At 44.9% G+C, this 20,833-nt stretch overlaps 4 protein-coding genes across 5 annotated transcripts in view; 2 read left to right on the forward strand and 2 right to left on the reverse strand.

Annotated features, from left to right (window-relative positions):
* The window catches only part of LOC6605359 (putative dipeptidase NECHADRAFT_87110), an 86,769-nt gene extending 66,376 nt beyond the window's left edge, over nt 1–20,393 (reverse strand). Inside the window, exons 1-2 of the mRNA XM_032720188.1 lie at nt 20,226–20,393; nt 18,478–20,051 (exon numbers count right to left, since the gene is read on the reverse strand). Coding sequence (XP_032576079.1) covers nt 18,478–19,854 — 1,377 coding nt within the window. The 5' untranslated portion in view covers nt 19,855–20,051; nt 20,226–20,393. The remainder of the gene's footprint in view (nt 1–18,477; nt 20,052–20,225) is intronic.
* On the forward strand, nt 3,117–4,098 carry LOC6605365 (thioredoxin-related transmembrane protein 4). Its single transcript, XM_002030163.2, has one exon. It carries the CDS (start codon nt 3,197–3,199, stop codon nt 4,019–4,021), a length of 825 nt encoding a protein of 274 aa, XP_002030199.1. The 5' UTR covers nt 3,117–3,196; the 3' UTR covers nt 4,022–4,098.
* Nucleotides 4,141–6,357, reverse strand: LOC6605366 (succinate dehydrogenase [ubiquinone] flavoprotein subunit, mitochondrial). The gene has a single exon (XM_002030164.2). The coding sequence runs from the start codon at nt 6,283–6,285 to the stop codon at nt 4,330–4,332; it is 1,956 nt and encodes a 651-aa protein (XP_002030200.1). The 5' UTR covers nt 6,286–6,357; the 3' UTR covers nt 4,141–4,329.
* LOC6605367 (T-related protein) lies at nt 9,276–17,459 on the forward strand. 2 transcript variants are annotated; one of them, XM_032720193.1, is made up of 7 exons: nt 9,276–9,624; nt 13,615–13,966; nt 14,873–14,993; nt 15,161–15,304; nt 15,372–16,170; nt 16,502–16,886; nt 16,933–17,053. In XM_032720193.1, the coding sequence occupies exons 2-7, from the start codon at nt 13,620–13,622 to the stop codon at nt 16,940–16,942; spliced, it is 1,806 nt and encodes a 601-aa protein (XP_032576084.1). In that variant the 5' UTR covers nt 9,276–9,624; nt 13,615–13,619; the 3' UTR covers nt 16,943–17,053. The 2 variants fall into 2 exon arrangements, with proteins under 2 accessions (XP_032576084.1, XP_032576083.1); XM_032720192.1 differs by having other exon boundaries at nt 9,278–9,624; nt 16,965–17,459.
* Nucleotides 20,394–20,833: the final 440 nt, after the last annotated feature.

Here is a 20,833-nt window from a genome sequence, read left to right on the forward strand (position 1 = left end):
GCATGCAACTCATGATAGAAGAATTATTTTCCTGCAGCGTTCTTTTGGGCTGAATTAAAAAAAGACAATTCCCAATTTGTTTGTTTCCCAAGCATGCACTCAATACGTTTTATATTTGGCCATCAATTTAGGGGAAAACATATGTAAGTATCCAGTTGCACAATGGAAATTCAATTTGTCGTACATGTCTAGTGCACCAGCTTACCTGCCCCCGGATTTTATGCACTTTCCACGCCCGGAAAACTCACCTGCAAGTATATAAATGGAAATAGAAATAAATTTTCAGTCTAGTGGAGAGTGTATAATTTATTAATAAATCAAATTTATACGGCCCAAACTGTTTGGGCGATTGTTTGTGTGTCTGGAAAATAGGAAAACCACGTTCACCCCAATAACCAAACCCAGAAACCATTACCCCAAAACAAAACGAAAACAAGCCGAAACGAGACGAACCGAAAATAAAACAAGGGAAATAGATCGGCCCAGAATGCAGTTTAGTATGGCCAAAATAGTTGGCTGCCAAAGTGGTCAAACTGGCCAGCCGGATACGTAGGCTGTTGGGATAATGGCTGCCTTTGACTCGGTTCACTCCCGGGGCAATTCTAATGGAAATTATGGTGCTCCTGCTGCCTCCGAACGAGCAGATGATTGAGTCAAAGGCTCGAATTCAACATATAAATGATGGGCCAGTGGAGCGCCTGGGGCCACGGAACAGATATATTCCCCCACTCGTGTCTCTCCGGCAAATCCTTTAAATGCCAAACTCGATAACGAGCTACCGAGCAATGCAACATCACTCGGAAAAATAAAATACTTCATTGTTGAAAGAAGATACAATTCAAATGAAGATACAATTCCAATGAATGCAATCATGTTGCAGTGGAACATATATACAATTTCCTTTTATAAGTACAAAATTATATAATATTTCTAATATATATTTATATAATTAAATAAAATATATACGAATAGATGTACCTATTTTTTGTAACGAAGTAAACAATATACCATTATTTTTTCTCCCTGTCATATTTTGTGCATCAATTAAGTGTAATAAATCTCTACAAACATTTTTAATTTTTCTTTTATATGAAATCAAATATACATATATGCATCTGAGGTCAAATTATTTTGCCTAGTACATTCAATTTTCGTGTAGCATCTTGCCTCGGGACGGGGCAAGTCCACTGCACTCGTTCGCAAACTGAAGTGACTGGGTAAAAGCTTAAGCTGAAACATTTTGTTTTGTTTTCCGATGAAGTGCAGAATCAACTTGCAGAGTTGCAGCCAACTTGGAGTCAAAACACGAGGGGAAACTAAAGAGCTAGACAGCAGAGTAAAAAGTCTCGAGTGCCACAAGATAGATTGCCGCATGAAAATAGATTTTAAATATTAAATAAGTAATACATAAAAATTCTGCAGTGTATGGCTTGATATTAAGCAAGACGTCAATATGAAAGTTTCGATCGAAAAACAAAGTAACAAATAAATAAAACCCATTTCTTGTTACAAACCACATGCCTTAAGAAGTTTGTTCGCACCCAAAAAGTTGAAAGCAAAAAGTTTGTTTTTCAAATTAAATAAATAAATAATAAATTCCAACTGCATATTTCCTTGCACAGAAACGAGTGCAGATATTATATACCCCGTCCTTCGTCTAAACACTTACTTTAACATTAAAATTTATTACAGGGCTCGAGCTGAACTATTTAAACTATAACTTTGGCCAAGTACTTCAAACTTTCCCCAAATACAGAGGCAAAAAGAAAGTTGTGCGTCGCATAGATATCAGCAAAGTTATGAGGACAGTTTTAAGTTTTCAACCCACGCGAATAAATACCTTTAATACTTTTTAAGAAGCCAATTATGGGTTTTGCATAGGAGTTGATGCCAATAGAGCTGGCAAAATATGGTAATTTTCCATGTTAAACGTAATGACATAAGAATGAGCACCATCAACTTAGAGGAGATTCAACACAACATGCCACTAAACGGGGCGGCCACAGATTTCCCTGCCATTAGGCCCAGTCTGAAATAAACAAATTCAAAATCCTGGAAAAAAATACATTCTATCCAGTAGCATGGAGTCCTCTTTTGGGCCGTAGTAACCAACATTTGTTGCCGCAGGAAAGTTGAATCGAGCGAACTATTTTTTATGGCCCATACTGGGCGGGCATTCATGCAGCATGTGGCGCGGGGCGGAAGGTTGGCGGTAAATTGGTAAATGGTAGATGGGAAATGTTGCTGTGGGCCGAGGGGGGGTGGCATCATAAAAATAAATGAAAAGGTCACTTTGTATTGGTTGTGGGACAATTTAACACAGGCAAATGTGTATGCAACTGTAATTTTTCCAGCAGCAAAACCATATGAAATAGCAACAATTCTACCCACACTGGCACACGAAATACATACCAAATAGTTGGGGCATGTCCATGTCCTTGGTGTTTGGCCAGTGGGTGGTGGTACGTTGGCAGGACGGGCAAGGTGTCCCTGCAAAGTATTCCTGTGGTTCGGTTCTGTTCTATTCTGGCCTTTCATTTGTTGTCCCCCACACGCACACAAGCATTTTACTCATAAGCCCTAACAAGCGCCATTATTATTGGACACACACACCCCAACAATTTCCCATTTTACCCCAAAACCCACACATACACACACACTCACACATATGTGGCCAAATAAACATGTTAAGTTTTCAACAGCTATAAATTATTTCTTTACCAGCCACTCGGCTTTTTCTCTATGCTAAATGCCCCTAAATGAAAATAATTTATTGTGGTCATTAGGGGTGGTCCTCCCATCGGATCCTCCTGTTACCAGTGCTCCTCGCATAACCTACAAGTTATCCCTGCGCCTGGTAATTATTTACACTCAGCCATCGGCAACAGTCGCTCGAGAACAGCATCGGCAATCGAGATGGACTGTTACCGTTAGCCATCTCATGCTAATGACCTGTTAGTGGTCTGCGGAGGCAACTGTACTACTCATTTCCATTTCGTAATAAAATCGTATCTTAAAGGTCAATGCAAAAGTGATTTTAGTTAGTAGATTTCTTAGTAAGTTGTCAAATATTTTTTCAAGTCCCCTGAGCGATTTTAGTTAAACATAGTCTGAGACATTACAGTCATTTATATTTTATACGGAAAGTCGTACGAAAAAAAACTCAATACAAAACATTATACAATCCGTTGGGAGGATGAAGTCAAAGCTAATTCTTCTTCTATCGGTTTTTGGGGTTATTCCAAACGCGATGCTCCCGAAAAGTCCAGTCAATATCGACGTATGTCCCCGATCATCCCGGAAATCAGAGACTAGCTATATGATGGCCGAATATGGAGATGGATTAATTACTCGCATTGATGAGGGCAACTGGAAGGAGGTGCTTTCTGGCGAGTGGCTTTTGCTACTCTGCTCGTCACATCAGCCGAAGTGCGGAGATTGGAAAGCGGTCTTATACCAGCTGGCGAGCACCTCAATGGGTTGCCTCGATGTGGACTTGGCTTTCGCTGATCTCTCCACCAATTTTTGGCTAAGAGGACGATTTTCCGCCTTCCGGGAGGCTAACTTATACCATGTGCTGGATGGGGAATTTCGGAGACTGAACTCCAGCCACGACACTAACTCCCTTCACAATCTTTTGCTTCTGCGCGAGTGGTCGGAAATACCTCCAATGCCATTTTGGTTACATCCGACTTCCAAATGGAGCACATTCGCCGAATTTATTTTAAAGACAACCATGGATCTAAAGCACTTGGATATTTTTGGGCGCAACGCTTGGAAGACCGCCCTTATCCTGGACTTAATTTTTTTCATCGTAACACCGTACATTTTATGGCTTACTATAATGACAAGTACGGAGAATATGGTGGAAAATGATGATACTTTATACGAATTTGAGCTAGCACCTACCAAAACTAGTATTCCACTTTCGATGAAATCGATTTCTAATGTTAAAAGCACTCTTATACATTTAAAGAAGCTTAGACAAACGAGAGAATCTAAGTTGTTCAAAAGTATTTAAAATTTATATGTTTCCTTCAACGATTTTCTGTTTCAATTAACGAATTAAATCCAAAAATAAATCGAATGGTCATTCAATATTACATTCAAAAATATTCTAAATGACTGTGAGTTGGGTGTTCAGTATCAGAAAATCGTTTAAATTTTTACAATTAAAATAGAACAAGAGAATACATTTTTGTTGTTGTTTTCATCTTATGGATTTATACAAGATGGCCACATTTTTATGGTCCATATGCGTTGTCATTTTAATATCCCAGGGAATGTAAGAGAATGAAACTGTACCAGCTCAAAACTGCACATAAATGTTCAGTAGGTGCGCGGAGCAGGTGGAATGGGTGCAACGGAGCTGTCCAAAGTGGTGTCCACAACCGGGCGATATTTGATCGAGGCACATCCTTTGTTACCCAGGGCAAAGGTCATGGTGTGCTTGCGCCAATGCTCCTCAAATGGTTTCTTTTTCTGTCCCGCCAGTGGTGCTCCGTAGTCCAACTCATCCACGCGCGTCTTGAAATCCTCGCGAGCATGGGAGCCCCTCGACTCCTTGCGATTTTCCATGGCTGTAATGATGTGCACCGCATTGGCCAGCATATTCTGCAGCTCCAGCGTTTCAACTAGATTGGAGTTCCACACCATCGTACGATCGGTTGTCTTGATGTCCTTGAACTGTTCGCACAACTCGGCCACTTTGAGCAGACCCTCCTTGAGCAGTTTTCCCTCCCGGAAAACAGCCGCATGTTTGGTCATGGTCCGCTGCAGTTCCATTCTCAACGCCGCTGTGGGAATGCATCCGTCGGCGCATCGCAGGCGCTTAAAGTTATCCAGCGACTTCTCCGTGGCCTTGTCCTCCACCTGGGGCGGCTTATCCCCCGGACAGCTGTTTGCGGCAATGTCCAAGGCACAGACGCGGCCAAAGATGATCAGATCCAGTAGGGAGTTGGCACCCAATCGATTTGCTCCGTGTACTGAGGCGCAGGAGGTTTCCCCGCAGGAGTACAGCCCCTTGACCACCTGTTCCTTCCCATTCTCATCGATGGTGACCACACGACCCTTGTAATCCGTTGGTATGCCGCCCATGTTGTAGTGCACAGTTGGCAGCACTGGTACTGGTTCCTTGGTCACGTCCACTTTTGCAAAAATCCTGGCGGTGACCATAATGCCCGGCAGTCGCTGCTTGATGATCTTGGCGTCGATATGGTGGAGCTGCAGGTGCACATGATCCTTGAGCGGACCACAACCATTGCCAGCAAGAACCTCCATGGTCATGGCTCGCGCCACTACGTCCCTGGACGCCAGATCCTTGGCCTTTGGGGCATAGCGTTCCATGAAACGTTCTCCCTTGCAGTTCAAGAAGAAACCGCCTTCGCCCCTAACTCCCTCGGTGATGAGGCATCCGGCTCCGTAGATGCCAGTGGGATGAAACTGCACAAACTCCATGTCCATGAGCGGTAGTTCCTGTCTGGATACCCACGCATTGCCATCGCCGGTACACGTGTGTCCGGCGGTCGTGGAGAAGTAAACCCTACCACAACCGCCGGCGGCAACAACCGTATTTTTAGCCAGAAACCGATGGAAGGTGCCATCATCCAGTTTCCAGGCCAAACATCCCACACATGCACCCTGCGACATGATCAGATCCAGGACGAAGTAGTCCACAAAATAGTGGCAAGAATCCGAGTGCTTCAGCGTTTGTCCGTACAGTGTGTGAATGAGGGCGTGACCCGTGCGATCTGCACATGCACACGCCCTCCTGGCCACACCGCCCTTTCCGTAGTCCAAGGTCTGACCTCCAAAAGGTCGCTGGTAGATCTTGCCATCGGGCTTTCGCGAGAAGGGCATCCCGTACATGTCCAGTTCGCAGACCGCCTTCTCCGCCTCCCGACACATGTAATGGATCGCGTTCTGATCACCCAGCCAATCGGAGCCCTTCACCGTGTCATAGAAGTGGTACTTCCAGTCGTCCTTGTCCATATTTGAGAGGGCGGCATTAACGCCACCCTGGGCAGCCACCGTGTGAGATCGGGTGGGAAATAGCTTTGATATAATGGCCGTTTGGAAACCCTTCTCCGCCAGGCCAAAGCCAGCCCGCATTCCAGCTCCACCGGCACCAATCACAATCGCATCGAACTTGTGGTCTATCAAGGAATACTCATCCTTGCAACACGCATCTCGAACGCAGGTCACTTGAGGCAGACGACTCGCATTTGGACCAAAAAGACTCCTGGTTACATGCTGTCCCGCCCTTCTGACAAACAGGCGATTCATTTTTAATGGCGGTCCAGTATTATTCAACGAAATAGATGTAGTTTTGCGCTTTTAAAATATAAGTGTATTTGAGTTGGGATAGAAAACACAATGACTATGAGACTATCGCAGGGGTCTTCTCTTTAATGGGATATATAGCAAAAATTATGCTCTTTAGATTTGAATGCTACCGCATATATTATTTCTTAATTATAAAAATTATAAATCATGAAAAGTAGCTAATTTTATCATAGCACTTTTAAAAACTTCGACCACATAGCAGCGCCTATTTGGAAGCAGACTTCATTTGTCTCTCACATCTTTTGTTTGTCGAGTCACGCCATTTTTAAGTTTGAAGCTCGTTAAAGCTGTAGATTTCCACGAAAATCCTGCAGCGGCATCGAAGAGCAAAAAGTGGAGAGGCGGCAAACAGGCCAAGATGGTCAAGATGGTCGAGATGGTCCAAAGCAAACACGGAGAGATCGGACCGGGCAAACATACTTAAGCGCAGCGAAAACAGCAGAAAACGAGCAATATGTAAATGAGTCTGGGTTTTGGGTATGGGTCTGGGTATGGGTCTGAGTCTGTGTTTGTGATTGGGTTTGCGATTGGGACTGGGTTTGGGACTGGGTTTGGGTTCGAGCAAACAGACGAGAAAGGGGCGAACCCATGGGCGGAAAGCCAAGAATGGCGAACGAAAGACTTCGGAAACGAACTCGATCGCTGGGTTTGCTCTGGGTTCGCTGGACTCGGATTTTCCCGCCGGCTAATTGCGCTCAAAGGACATGCGCATTTGCGTGGATGTCCTGTGCAAACGGAATGCCTGCCCCGAATTCTTCCTTTTTTCCTCCTTTTTTTTGCCGGCTGCCTGCTCGGCGTTCGCACTCTCGCGTGTTTGCTTTATGAGTTTACAACCTCAGCCTAATTGAGGCGGGGAAATTCGCTTAGGCGGCCATAAAATCGAATTGTTTGCAAACACACAAGCAGAAAGGATTGGCCATAAAGCGTCTACAATGCCGTGCGGTGAATATTTAGGGCAAGGACGCTCTCGTCCTCGAAAGGATTGAGGATCGCGCTGGGAGGGTTCGCCCTCATTTCCGCGTACTCCTCCTCCGCGCGGCGCATTCTTAATGAAAACGTGCGGCACCTTTAATGAATGACCAAAGGGAACTGGAATAGGTAGCCCAGACATCCGTCACGGTTGCGACAACTACATGGCGATCCATTCGATTTACTTGTCCATCCGCCAGATACATTTCTCCATTAGCCAGCGCTCAGCCCTCCGGAGTCCCCTCCATTTTCATTTCCATCACCGACTATTTTATTGAGTTCCCTAGTCTGTTGATTTTTCTCATTTACTACCGACGGTCGTACTGTTGTACCAGACCTTTAACTAATGGCCATCGTTGGCCGCGAGCTGTTTGTCTTTCAGCGCCATAGAATGCCCAACTTTTTGACCGTTCCCAGCCCCCTGGATAAAGTCGGTCCATTGACACGCTGCGATGACTTGGAACCGACTAAAAAGCGAGCTGCGATCCACGAAAAAACACAGACAGTCGATGCAAGAGGCGCGTGATCTCGAAAAAATCACGGAAAAGCTATAAATAGTTGGTGTTTCGAGTCTCACAATATACAACTTTGAAACAACCCAGAAAATTTTCATTGAATCGCATTATACTGTAGTATTAATATTTTATTATATTTATTATATAAATTAGTGGATAATGAAAAGAAATGAAATTTTTAGGTACATTTTGTTCTATTTTATTTTCTATAATAAAATATAATATTCGAAATTTGAAATAAATATACAAGTGATAAAGTGTGATTCGCTCCAATGTGGATGCAAAATTTCAGTTGGTCATGTGTGGTCACGCACCGCCCCAAAAATCCAGCAACTCCGCCCCGGGGCAACTTGTATTTTGGCCACATACACAAACTGACGCACCAGAGTCAAATGTTTACAACTCGAAATTCAGCTGAAAATTTTACCAAAAAAAAAAAAGTGTTGGATCGGCAAACCCGTTTTGGAGTGCAAACAGACCCCGTGGAAAAAATACAAAGTTTTAATTGGTTGGACAAACAAAACTGGAAACGAGAGTCTAAACAAATCAAAGCCACTCTGCGGCGAACAACGAACAACGTACTGTGAATCCAGACCTCAGGCACACGGAAAAAACAACTCGGATTTGCATTTTAATCTCAGATTATCCTACTTGTATGGTTTTTATCAGTGAATATTTTTTAAAAGTCTTGTATATTTGATTTAACTAACCACTATTCAAATATGAACTCCATATAGTGACTCAAATAAGATTATTATGTATAGAAAACATATACTAAAAGAAGAAGTTTCAATAACTACGGATGGGACATAAAGATAAAATACTCCTTCAACTTTCAATCTACGACTGAGATTCTTTTGCCCATTTAACAGGTCAAAAGTATAGTGCCTTTAATAAACATCACAAAAGATATGAGACTTTTTCTCTCTGTGCAACAAATGTGAGCAACTGAAACACGTTACACTTAATTTTTGGCGCATGCAAATTGAACGATTAGCCACGGGGGTTACAGTAGGGGTATAAATCGTATAAATCCCGCCTAGGACTCCAATTCCGGGCCTTCCTGAGAGTTAGAGGTGTGCTCGCCCTGAACGATCCGACCCACCTGAGAGTTCGATGATATGGGGGCTCTCTACCTGTTGCCGGGTTCTCGATGGCGATGGCCGCGAATTGACCAGCCGGGTGTGCGAGCGAGAGGCGATACACCGCCGCTGTCTTACCTGTTAGAGGGTGTGGCCTAACCAACCGTCCGCCAGCCGATCACCGATCGGGCCAAAACGAGATGGCTATAGGGACCGGTAGAGAGCTAGCACGCTAGCCGGCCATCATATCATCCGTGGGCCAAAACAAGAAAACAACAACGAGGCCACGATGTCGATCGGCTGGCCAAAGACGAGAGATAGGAAAAATAGAGGAACCGAAAGCGCGGCTTGTGATGGTTGAAAAAATTAGCACCGATCGTTGATCATTAGCTCGGGAACGGTGGCAACGCAAACACACGATCGGCGGCAGCGCTAAACTCCAATCTCGAATCTCGGCTCGAATCAAATATCTTGAAAATTTGGAAAAAAAAATTTCACTCGGCTGTATCTTCCCACTTGAATCCGAACTCATACGACAGTGATCCTTGCTTAAGTGAACCCTCGAGGGAAATAGTGCTATAAAAGTGCGTGATTTGGCAGTGTTGCGTATTAAACTAAAATCTAAATCTAAACCTAAACCATCTTCACAAGGAGTTTCCCACTGGATTATATCAAGAGCGCCGAATTTCGGCGTGAAGCAGGTTACCAAATTGGTAAGTTAGTTGCACTTTATCCTAATCCTAGGTTTAGAAATTGTAATAAATTGTCATTGGAAAGCGTTAAATTGGGACTTTATTATAAGACACGTTTATATTTAATTTTACAACATGTTCTTTTTCGGACAGAAGTGTTAAATACATCGTTTAAAATGCTAATAACAGCTATTAAACTTTGCAAAGCTAAACTAATCTTTTCAAGATTCATGAAAGAAAAAACAGATATTTTTACGATGTAAGTAGACTGATCCGTCGGCAAAGGATATGTTGTACTTTTAAATATACATTTCAAAATATTTAACTTTTGGAGAAGGAAATGTAAAAAATTAAGTAGAATTGTGGCAGACAAACACTGCTGACCCCAAAAAAAATTTCTCCCAAAAATGCATATGATCATAAAGTTGCTTCTCCGAATCAAGAGTTTGGATGCCATAAAATGCGAGTGTTTATTCCTCCGTGTGACATATGACCATAAACGTAATCAAATAGCAAATTGGCAAACCTATTTAAACGAACGTGTGAAAATCAAATGCCGAAGCCAAACAAAACCACCAAACAGACACATTTTGACACTGGGCAAAAAAAGATGAAAAAAAACAAGACGAAGTGTTGGCGGCTCACCCGAAATCCAACGGGCAAGTGACAAAATCCCCCATTAACGATCCTAATAATACCTCTAATGACATAAAACAGCAGCCGAGAAAAGGGCGGGAGTGGCCGTGGGCGTGGCCGACGTTCACACGCAAATTAGTGGGGACATAAGAATTTTCAGACATGCGTCTGGGGATTGCCAAAAAAACACCAAGTTGGATCGATCTGAGGCGTCCAATTACGACGCATGTGAAAATTATCCTATTAAATGCAAATCAAAGAGGCCAATAAACAGACCCCAAGGAACCCCCCCTTCACCGCCCACGCAGATCGTTTAGTACTTGACAAATGCTTACTAATTAATTACAGTTTGTACAAAATTTTAGTACGCCGCTCATAAAAGTACGCCTACCACTGTGCCATGGAGTGCTGAAAACAAAAGTGTGACAATAGAGGTGTTTAAAGAAACGCCCACAAATCCCCAAAAAAAAATATAGATATATATAGAGAGTGTATTCTGAAAGGTCACCAAGATCTCAATGGAGCGACCTCTGACATTGTCCTCCGGAAATATTATTGATTGCATTAGAATCGAGCCAATTCGCGGCTATTTCCATTTCAGTTCGCCCACGCAGTATCTAAATTTAAATTCGGTTTATTTTCACGCGAAGTGGTGTGTGAAATTTAGCAGATTCGGTTTAATCGCCTCCAACTGGCTACCAGTGACTTGTCGTCATCCATGCCACCCGCCAGCATCCTGAGCAGGTGCGAAATATTGTCCTTTTCAACAAAGTGCGAATGGGAGTGGAATAAGTCGATCGGAGTAGCGAATAAACAAACACAGCATTTAGTATTATTACACGTGTTCGATTATCTGAGAGGAGGGCAATTGCTTTGAATTGTATTTTTTTATATAATCTATAGATTAGCCACATTATCTTTAACTTACTTTAATACATTTAATATTATAGCATACATTTAATTTCATTTAATTACAAATGCAGTTTGTAAATTTGTTTAAATAGTAAATGCAGCGTGGCTTTAGTTAAAGTTTAACTATTAAATAAAATACAGCAAATTTAACATGATTTTTAGTGACTTTAAAAATCATTTAAGAACCATTACAGTAAGCCATATTTACGAATTTCTCGCTGGCACTCCCTTCTTCAAAAGTTAAAGCTGAATACATGGAAATGTATCTATGAGATTCGCCAAATGTGTTTCCATTGACGACCATTAGTGCGTACCTGTACTTTGAGTACGTAAGCGCCATATTACCAAAGGTTCGCTTCGATTTTGAATAGCGCGCATATTTCATACAAAGAAATAGGAAAAAAAAACCCCTCAAAGCGTCTGAGTAAATATCAAAGTCACGAAATGATTCAAAAATCAACAGAGCCAACAACAAAGCGGCTGGCCCGAGATGGGGAAAGAGTCCAATGCAAACCCCAAGCCCGAAACCCCAACCCAAAACCCCAAGCCGAAAACCCGTCATGGCTGCCATCAAAAGTCAAAGTATATGCCACATATATACACATGGGCAAACAGTCACACACGCTTCCTCCGCCGAGGAGACAACATACAAAAACAGCTTTTCATTAAGCTTAGTGATGGAGCCGGAGCTGGGACACCGCGTCTTAAAATCATGGTGCTGGCTGGAGTGGCGCGGTGGTGCGGATCGATGTGGAACACAAACACGACCATGAGACGAGCCATGTGGGGAGCCAGCGTCATGAAGAGTGAATTTTTATGATGTCGTCGATGTCGCCTATTGGGCACATGGGAAAATCGCGTGAAAATTAGGATAATGCGGAGCGAGCACGAGCTGGGAAAATCGGAAACCTTTGAACATTCATAAATATATTGAATATAACTTTCAAATGGCGGCGGCCCAAAGTTGTTGAACTTTTAAACTCGGCCGATTGAATTCGAATTAAAACTTTTAATTGGGCGCAGTTTGTGGTTGAACATTCGGCCAATCAGTTGTCACTGGTTTGCTGACTAGTATGTTATCACAACTATCAAAGTTGGTATCCAAATTTAGAAGTTAAAATGGAAATTTACGCAATCACAACCATGACCAAGGAATTAATGATAAATGTATCTTAAGAGTACTGATTTGATTCCTTGTCAACCCCACAACAAATGTGCTACAAAACAGCGCGATTTGATTGATTCGCTCTCCTTACTTTATAATTTAATAGCCTTCAGAGAACACACACATATGCATCCGCTGATTGATGATTGATTTGATTACATGTGTTGGTCTCACCTAGAACCCGAAGGAAAACCTGTTCGCTTCACACCATCAAATTAAACGGTTGACAAATACGAAAGACATCAAACCGCATACGACCATTTGCCATTTTATGACGCAGGATGGGCGAAGATATTTCCAATAAATCAAATCTGGATGCAAGAACAATCAGTCTTTGGGAATACTTTTTGAGTTCGTTCTTCCATAAAAGAATCCTAGGCGGCGGCACTTGGCCCTCCAATTTCGTGGCCCAATAAAGACAAACAAAACAATTAATACATTTTGTAAATTTATGATTACAAAACATTGCGAGAAACACTTTCGGTGGTGGTGGGACTGGGCTCACAATATAGATATCACCCGACCGAACCGGCACATCTGAGGGCACATCTTTGGTAGGCAGGCAGGCATCCGATTCGGAATACGAATGACCCTGGTCCGACGCAAAACAGAGGTGTTTGTTGCCGCGGCCATAAATAAAAAGGGTGCCCGTTGTTTATGGCCAGCCAGCATCTCAGCCAACTCAATCCCAGTCCCATTCCCAGTCCCACTCCCAATCCCAATCCCAATTTAGAGGCCCAGACCCACTCGCAGACGAAATGCCAGGCATGGCTAAAGTGTGCAATATAATTAAAAGCCGACAAGAGAGCTCGACGAGCATTCTTCTAATGCTCCTGGGACAGTGCTGTAAACGCATAAAGCCGACACTTCGTCGGCCAGCCGGTTGAGATTGCTTTGATGTAATGCCCATCCATGCCATCCGCGCTGACCACGGACACGATTGTGTCTCGAGAAGACCATGTTTTCACTTCTGGATTCCCCCATATTAAGCGGATGAGTCAAGGAATCTACCTTCAGGTGTTGCCTCAATCATTGCTCACTTGTTTTAAATCATATTTTATGTCAAAATATTTATAAACGAGATTTTTAGCAATATAATAAGTTGAAAGGTTCATGAATAGCAATGACAATTAATCTTGACAAAAGCATAAATATAAAAGTTTTGTTTGCAAAGTGAAATGTTCTTGGGGAAGTTGTGTCTTTAGAATATTTAGACAATTTCCTATTGCAGTAAAATGTTTAAAATCATTGGCCAGCTTTATTTTATAACAGATTAAATATTCTTTTTTGCATTGCAGCTGACATGACCACATCGCACATCCTGTCCGCCGTGGATCCAACAACCGGACTCAGTGGCAATGTTTCGAGCGGAGGAGGAGGTGGTGGTGGTGGTGGTGCTGGCACTGGTGGCAGTGGTTCGCCACAGCATGTGACCCACAATGGACACGGGCATGGTCACGGGCTGGGGGGCGTGGCAGCGGTGAGCGGAGGCGGAGCCAGTGTATCCGGTAATGGAGGCCATCGCGTCGTGGGCGGAGCAGGCAGTCCCAATGAACTGGACCGCAATCTGCGCATCTCCCTGGACGATCGGGAACTCTGGCTGCGTTTCCAGAATCTCACCAACGAGATGATCGTCACCAAAAACGGCAGGTGAGTGAGTCAAATTGATTGGATTGCATGTTTTTTTTTTATTTTTTGTGAGGGCTGTTCGAATTTCGAATGTGTTAAATGGCGACGGCGGCGCATTTTGTTTTCCTATGCAAATTGGCAATGGGGTTTTGCGCTTTTGTTTTTGATGCATCGCTTTTCCACGGTTTTCATCTCACTGCTCGCCATTTGCAAGTCATAATGAAGCGGTAACGTTTCTCTAGCTCAGCTTACAGCCGATACACTCGAAGAAAAACAGTAGATAAATCATATATGGATATTAACTTTCATTAATTGATGAGTAATCCTGAAGATTAAATTAATATCAACTAATCTCAATCAGCTCAGACTGATCATAAAGCATTTATGAGTCGAATAACGAAGTTCCTATAAGGTATAATTCCTATTTCTTCGAGTGTAAAGACCCATCCATCCGTCTGTTTATTTACATGCCAGCATTTGTTGAAATAACTAAAAATATTTACCAATTTACGGGCATATGTACATACATACATATGTATGTACGAGCGTGCGGAGGTGAGTGTGTGCGAAACGCGCGTTTAGAACTTGGAACCGGGCCGAGAGTCGGGTCTGCTGGCCTGGTCAGGTGCTAATTAGCGTGGCCCGGCAACAGCCGCCATCTTGTACTAATTGTTGTGGAACAGAGCCCGCCTGAACGTTCCAATATTTGCCCGCAACGCAATCCCTGCCGTCTCCGCTCCTCCGCCTCCGGCTCCATCTCGAGCTTGGAGGTTCGGATTCGGCTGGAATTTCGGTTGAGGTCTGGCCCAAAGGCAATGGCATAGGTAAACCATTGGCGCTCACTATTTGCCCAACTATTACGAATGCAAGGGCCATTGTTACACAACTGTTATAATTGCTAATTGCCAACTCCGTTGTCACAAACAGGCGCATGTTCCCCGTCGTGAAGATCAGTGCCTCCGGTCTGGATCCCGCCGCCATGTACACCGTCCTCCTGGAGTTCGTCCAGATCGACTCACATCGCTGGAAGTACGTCAACGGTGAATGGGTAAGTCTACTCAATGATCAGAAAAGCCTTTAAGTTTTTACACATAATTAAAGATCACAATTTATGTGGCATTCCATTACATTATATTCCATATTATATATTCCATTACATATTCCATTACATTCATTTGCATTTTATATTTTTTAAAATTATTTTGACCCACTTAGGTTCCTGGTGGCAAAGCAGAGGTTCCCCCGTCAAATCCCATCTACGTGCACCCCGAGTCACCCAATTTTGGAGCCCACTGGATGAAGGAGCCCATCTCGTTTGCCAAAGTGAAGCTGACCAACAAGACCAATGGCAATGGACAGGTAAGCAGAACCTCTAAGATCCTTACCAGCAATGCAGCAGTTATACTTAATCCCAACTATCTTACAGATAATGCTAAATTCGTTGCACAAGTACGAACCACGTGTGCATCTGGTTCGCGTGGGTTCCGAGCAGCGTCACGTGGTCACCTATCCATTTCCGGAAACGCAGTTTATCGCGGTGACGGCATATCAGAATGAGGAGGTGACCTCGCTGAAGATCAAGTATAATCCATTTGCCAAGGCCTTTCTGGATGCCAAAGAGCGACCGGATACGCTGTATCCACACGACACCCACTACGGCTGGCTCATCCCACCGCCCACACATTATACGGCTGCGGCGGCCGCCGTGGCAGCTCCTCCTCCGTTGTCCATCGCTCAGAATCACGGCCTGGTGGCCTCGTGTCCCAGCGTTTCCTCGGCCGGATCTGTGGGTCCCTCATCGGGTAGTAGTTGCGATCGCTACGGCAGATCCCTATCCTCACGCAGTGTCGCACCCACTCGCACCACACCGTACAGTCGACCCAGGGTCGTTTCCGGATCCGGATCGAATGGCAGTGCCGGCAATGCCTCGTCCACATCGCCGCAGCCACCGTCGGCTCCGCAGACGCCAACCAGCCTGCACTCCACGTCCACTGGCTCCGTGAGCACCAGTGTGAGCAGCTCCAGCGGCGGCGGCATCGGATCTGCGCCGAGTACTGGTTGCTTCAGCAGTTCCTACGCCCAATCCGGCTTCATGCCGGTCGAAGCCAGTCCCACGGCGTCCGTGTTCTCCTATCCCAGCAGCTGGCAGAGCAATGGCAATTACTGGAACGCCACCAGCGTGCCGGGACCCATGCCCATGAACGTGTGCAGTGGCCGCAACATTTGTAAGTACTCCATGGCCATGGAGGGCAGGAGGAAATGCTTTTGCTTATATCTTTGCAAAAAATACCCGAAAGGCTAACCAAAGATACAATACTTTCGCTAACAAGCTACGTGACCTTTGAACTTTCGAAACGGAAATTTAATTAAAAAGTACCTAGTGTTGCTCTTAAGTTTTCGCCTATTAAAAGTTGTGAGCTCCTTGCTTTTGAAATAATCTGAGAGCCGTGACAGTTTTCAATGCACTTAACAATTCACCATCAAAGTAAAAAAATATAGAATATAGGTTGTTGATTGTGTGAAGTTTCAATGTTACTGATAAATTTAATTTTCTAGCCTCTCATAACTCTCCGTCGCCGACGAACGGATCCCCGAGCTATACGACCTCCTCGCCCAGCTACACCATCCACCACCTGACGCCCCACAGTCATCAGTACAACATGGCCCAAACGGACATTTATGGAACCGGAGTGGGTGTTGGCGGCGGGGCAGGAGCAACGGGATCCCCGCAAGCGGCATACGGTGCAGCTGCCCACCAGGTGTACCATCCCACGCCCACCTCGCCCACCCACCAGCTGTACACGAATGCTGTTCTCAATGCGCCCTCGGCGCTAAGCTATTCCGCCGGTGGTTGGCACAACGGATCCGGGGCGGAGTACGGTCTGTACCAGAACGCTGCCGCCGCGTACTACCAGCCGGAGTACATTCCCCTGGAAATCGGGTAGGTTGAATCGGTGGGGAACTGTGCTCACTTACCGCTAACGTAGCTATCAATGATTTCCCGCCACCCGCCTTCCAGTTATGCCACTCATCCGTTGGAGCCCGTTGATGTATCAAAGACACTGGACGACCCCCAGGCTGCCATGTACAAGCCGAGCGACGAGCAGGGCTCGGTCATAACGCTGGAGTGCGCCAGTTCCTCACTGAAGAGCTCCCACGACATCAAGATAGAGTCCTCATCCCTGGAGCACGCCGGGGAACGGGGCACCGTTGGCGGTGCAACTGCAGTGGTCTCGGTGCCCACCGCCGTGGTGAATGGAGCACCGGCCGTTGCTGCCGACACCTGGACCCCGCTCACTCCGCCACAGAGCACGCTGCAGTGATCGGATCATCCCACGGATAACCCCACAGCCTTTAGACGCATGACCCCCCTGGATGTTCGATCGAGTTAGAAATAAACGCCCTATGTTAGTAACGCTATTAGTAAAGCAATCCCAATCGCAATCGCACCTATTGTAGAACTATCTGTACGCTGTAAACAATCTCCTATAAAGTCGTAATCAAACTATACAAATGTCTAGTGTTTCCTTTATCAGGTCCTAACTATCTATGCAAATACAATGAGTGCAATATTAACTGAGAGAATATATATCCTAGTTGAAGACTCCTGTCATGCTCAAATTTCCCGGGCCGTTTGTTCCTGATTATTGCACAATAAAAGTCTCACACCCCTAAGGGCCACATAGAGTGTGCCACTGCATTCTTGTGGTAAAACAAAAGATAAAGTCTTGAGTTTTCGAGGGGTCAGCCAACAGACTCCAGCTCTATTTGAAATGGCAGCCATTAAACCTAAAATCGTCTTAACAATTACAGACAATAACGATGTGAAGAGGAGTGAGAAACCCATCTGCGAGCTTAATCCCGGCAAGAACAGGCACCCAGTTTATTGTCGGATTCAAAGGGGTATTCAATTTAGTTTAAAAGTTGAACCCATTCCATGCGGGCCACTCGCAGCCAGACAATGGAGCACTTGGCAGCGGCAGAGTCAGTGCCCCAGGGCGATCTCCAGGCGGCAATCTGCCAGGACCAATCCAGCCGTGAACCCGGAATGCCCACAAAAGGTTTCGCTGATAATGAGTTCGGGAAATGTCCGTGTGTTGGAATCTCCGCCAGAGTGCATTAGAAGCTGGATGGAAAGTGGAGGACCACTAAATGTGCCGCCATTCACCTGAATGGCCGGACACCCGCACTGCAGATATAGTTGCTGCAATTAAAATTACACGGCGCCATTTGTAAAAGGGCTGCGCACGGCGGGAATTGGGCGCGGTTTTGGATTAAATGGGCAAACAGGAAACAATTAGCATTCCACTAAATTGCTAAATATCTAAAATTTCATTAACTAAACCCATTTGCCTACCTATACTGATAGTATAGCAATAAACCGATATTAATAGACAATATAAGCTTGGGAAGTTACAATTTGTTTATTATAAGTTTTTTATTTGTCATTTTCTTAATATGCAGTCTATCTTTTGTTAAAAGAATTCAACCAAAACTGTTTTCAGTTCTTATTTGCATTAGTTTTGACTCACCTGATAGTCCATTGAGTTGCCATAGCCCATGTGGTTGCAGGAGCAGGAACAGTGCTTGATATGCTGCTCAAGCTCGTCATCGATGACGGTGGCGCTGGTGGTTAGGTGTCCAAGTGCCTCGTGATGGAAGTGTGCATGCTCAAGATCCCAGTGATCCCTTTGCCGAAAGCGAATATCCTTTCCCTGCTGCTCCACCAGCTCCACATGATTTGCAGCTTCATGTGGCTGCTGGGATAGATGCTGCTGATGCTGTTGCGCTTCCCCGGGCCAATCCAATGAGCAGGACTTGAACACACGCCTGCCACTCGTTCCGCCAACCGATGTGGATTGTGTTTCCCTGGCGGGACTGTTCTGTGGACTGGGGCTCATGGCATTAACTTTGCTGTTATCGCTCTCCTGGGCTGTTAAGCTGCCGACTCGCAGGAGAGCGCCGCGCTCGAAGCTTTTGGCCGCCTGGTGGAAAGCTCCGTACGCAACAGTTTCGTCCTCCTCAACATCGCTGGCATTCTGGTAGCGACGCATTGGCGGGGCGCCACCAGTTGCTCCGGCCACGTTACCGTTACCAATGGCAGCCGCCGTTGGCGTCACAGTCACCGCCGAACTGGCCGCACTGAGCATCAGGCGGAGTATTTCATTGGTGTCCTTCGACGGCAGCGGCACACTGCAGGAGCCCGTTTCCGCCTCGGAGATTTCCTGGGGTTCCGAGTTCTGCTCATCCGAGCCGTTGGACTCCTCGACCTCGATCTGTTGGTTTTGGCGTGCACGTTGGCCCACTATCGAGGCGGCCGTGGAATTGGCTCCGTACTTCCAGTACGTCTTTCCGGTACCAGCGATCCTTTGCAGGTGACTTCCAGCCGCCTGACGTTTTCGCTCCTGCAGCTGTTGAAGATTTTTGAAGACTTTTCGAACCGGTTGCGTGTGATGCAAGGTGGCACATCTTCTCATGGGCGGCGGCGTATATACCGGGGAAACACTGTAGCTGTGCGAGTGCCGACCGGGCGATAGTGAGCCACTCGACTTGGCGCCCACTAAGCGGGCTTTCAGTTTACGGCCAAAGCCTATTCCACTTCCGCCTGCCGTACCGCTTCCGGTTCGCGAGGTGAGTGAGTGGGCGGACAAGGATAGGGCACGACTGAATCGCAGGGCCGCTGATCTCTGCTGCTTGACGGCCATTAGCTGGCACTCGTCGATCGTCGGCAGCTTCAGCAGGTGAGGATGCAGCTGGGCATAAGTCAGTGAAGGCTTCGCACTGGTCACATCCGCAGAGGGATTCGGCAGCGGATCGAAGAGGTTTCTCTGGCTGAGGGCCAGGAACTCGCGCTGCTCCTCCTCCTCGAGCGCCTTCAGGGCCCGCAGGTCCCACTCGCCGGAAGACATGGTTCCCTTTAGTCACTCATGGATTTGGAGTTCCTTTTTAGGAATTTTAGTTTATAATTGAGTAAAGACACGCTAAACACTTTTATTTCTGTTACAGTACCAGCACTTTTTCTGGACTATTTACTTTTAATTTACATATTTATGAAAATAAACACATTTTTGCTGGCCTAACATAGTTCAATCGGTATAAATTGGTTCTAGTATTCAAGGATATAACAAGATAAAGGAGGTACAACTTATTATAGAATCTAAGCAAATAAAATAATGTAATGCAAATAATAAATATAGTATACAAAATAATAATTTTTCTATTATGTAAGTGAAAGTAAATGATATGATAGGAGATATAATAATCGGATTCCAGGCTCTACCTATTTTTACTCTTTTAATACGCAATGTTAAGTTTGTTTAGGATTTTACCATATCACAGTGTTAACTAAAACAAATAAACTATAACACGTCAATCCCGCCAATATTCCGTCACATTTTCCGTTGGATAAAACCGCTAACACTACCCGGTTCAATTCAATTACCGTTGCCACGCGGCGCTGCCAACACACTGGGCTCTTTAGTGCTGCGGTACCGTTACTTTATAACGGCACTGCTAACAGCAGCAGCAACAGTTTCCGCAACGAGTACCCTCCATTCGGAGGAGGCTGTGGATCGTAAATGACCTGGCCCAACAAAAATGTATGGCAGTGGGTCGTCATGTTAACTGTATGTAATGTAAAGTCAATGTTAATGAAAAGGTATTTTATGCTTATCTGAAAAAAGGAAGGAAATATCCGTTGGAATCACGTGCAAATAAAAAGAATTTAAAAACCTTCAAAGTAGCGCTTTGGGTTGTAATGCAACTTAAAAATTATTACAAAACAGAGTTTTCCTATTTTATTTAACTCAGCCTATATCCTTCCTATTTTACATGCCACTTCTTCGAAATCACACTTACGCTTGCTCCTGGCCATAAAGCCAAAGACTA

This window comes from Drosophila sechellia, chromosome 3L, assembly GCF_004382195.2.
Source record: "Drosophila sechellia strain sech25 chromosome 3L, ASM438219v1, whole genome shotgun sequence".
Taxonomy (NCBI): domain Eukaryota; kingdom Metazoa; phylum Arthropoda; class Insecta; order Diptera; family Drosophilidae; genus Drosophila; species Drosophila sechellia.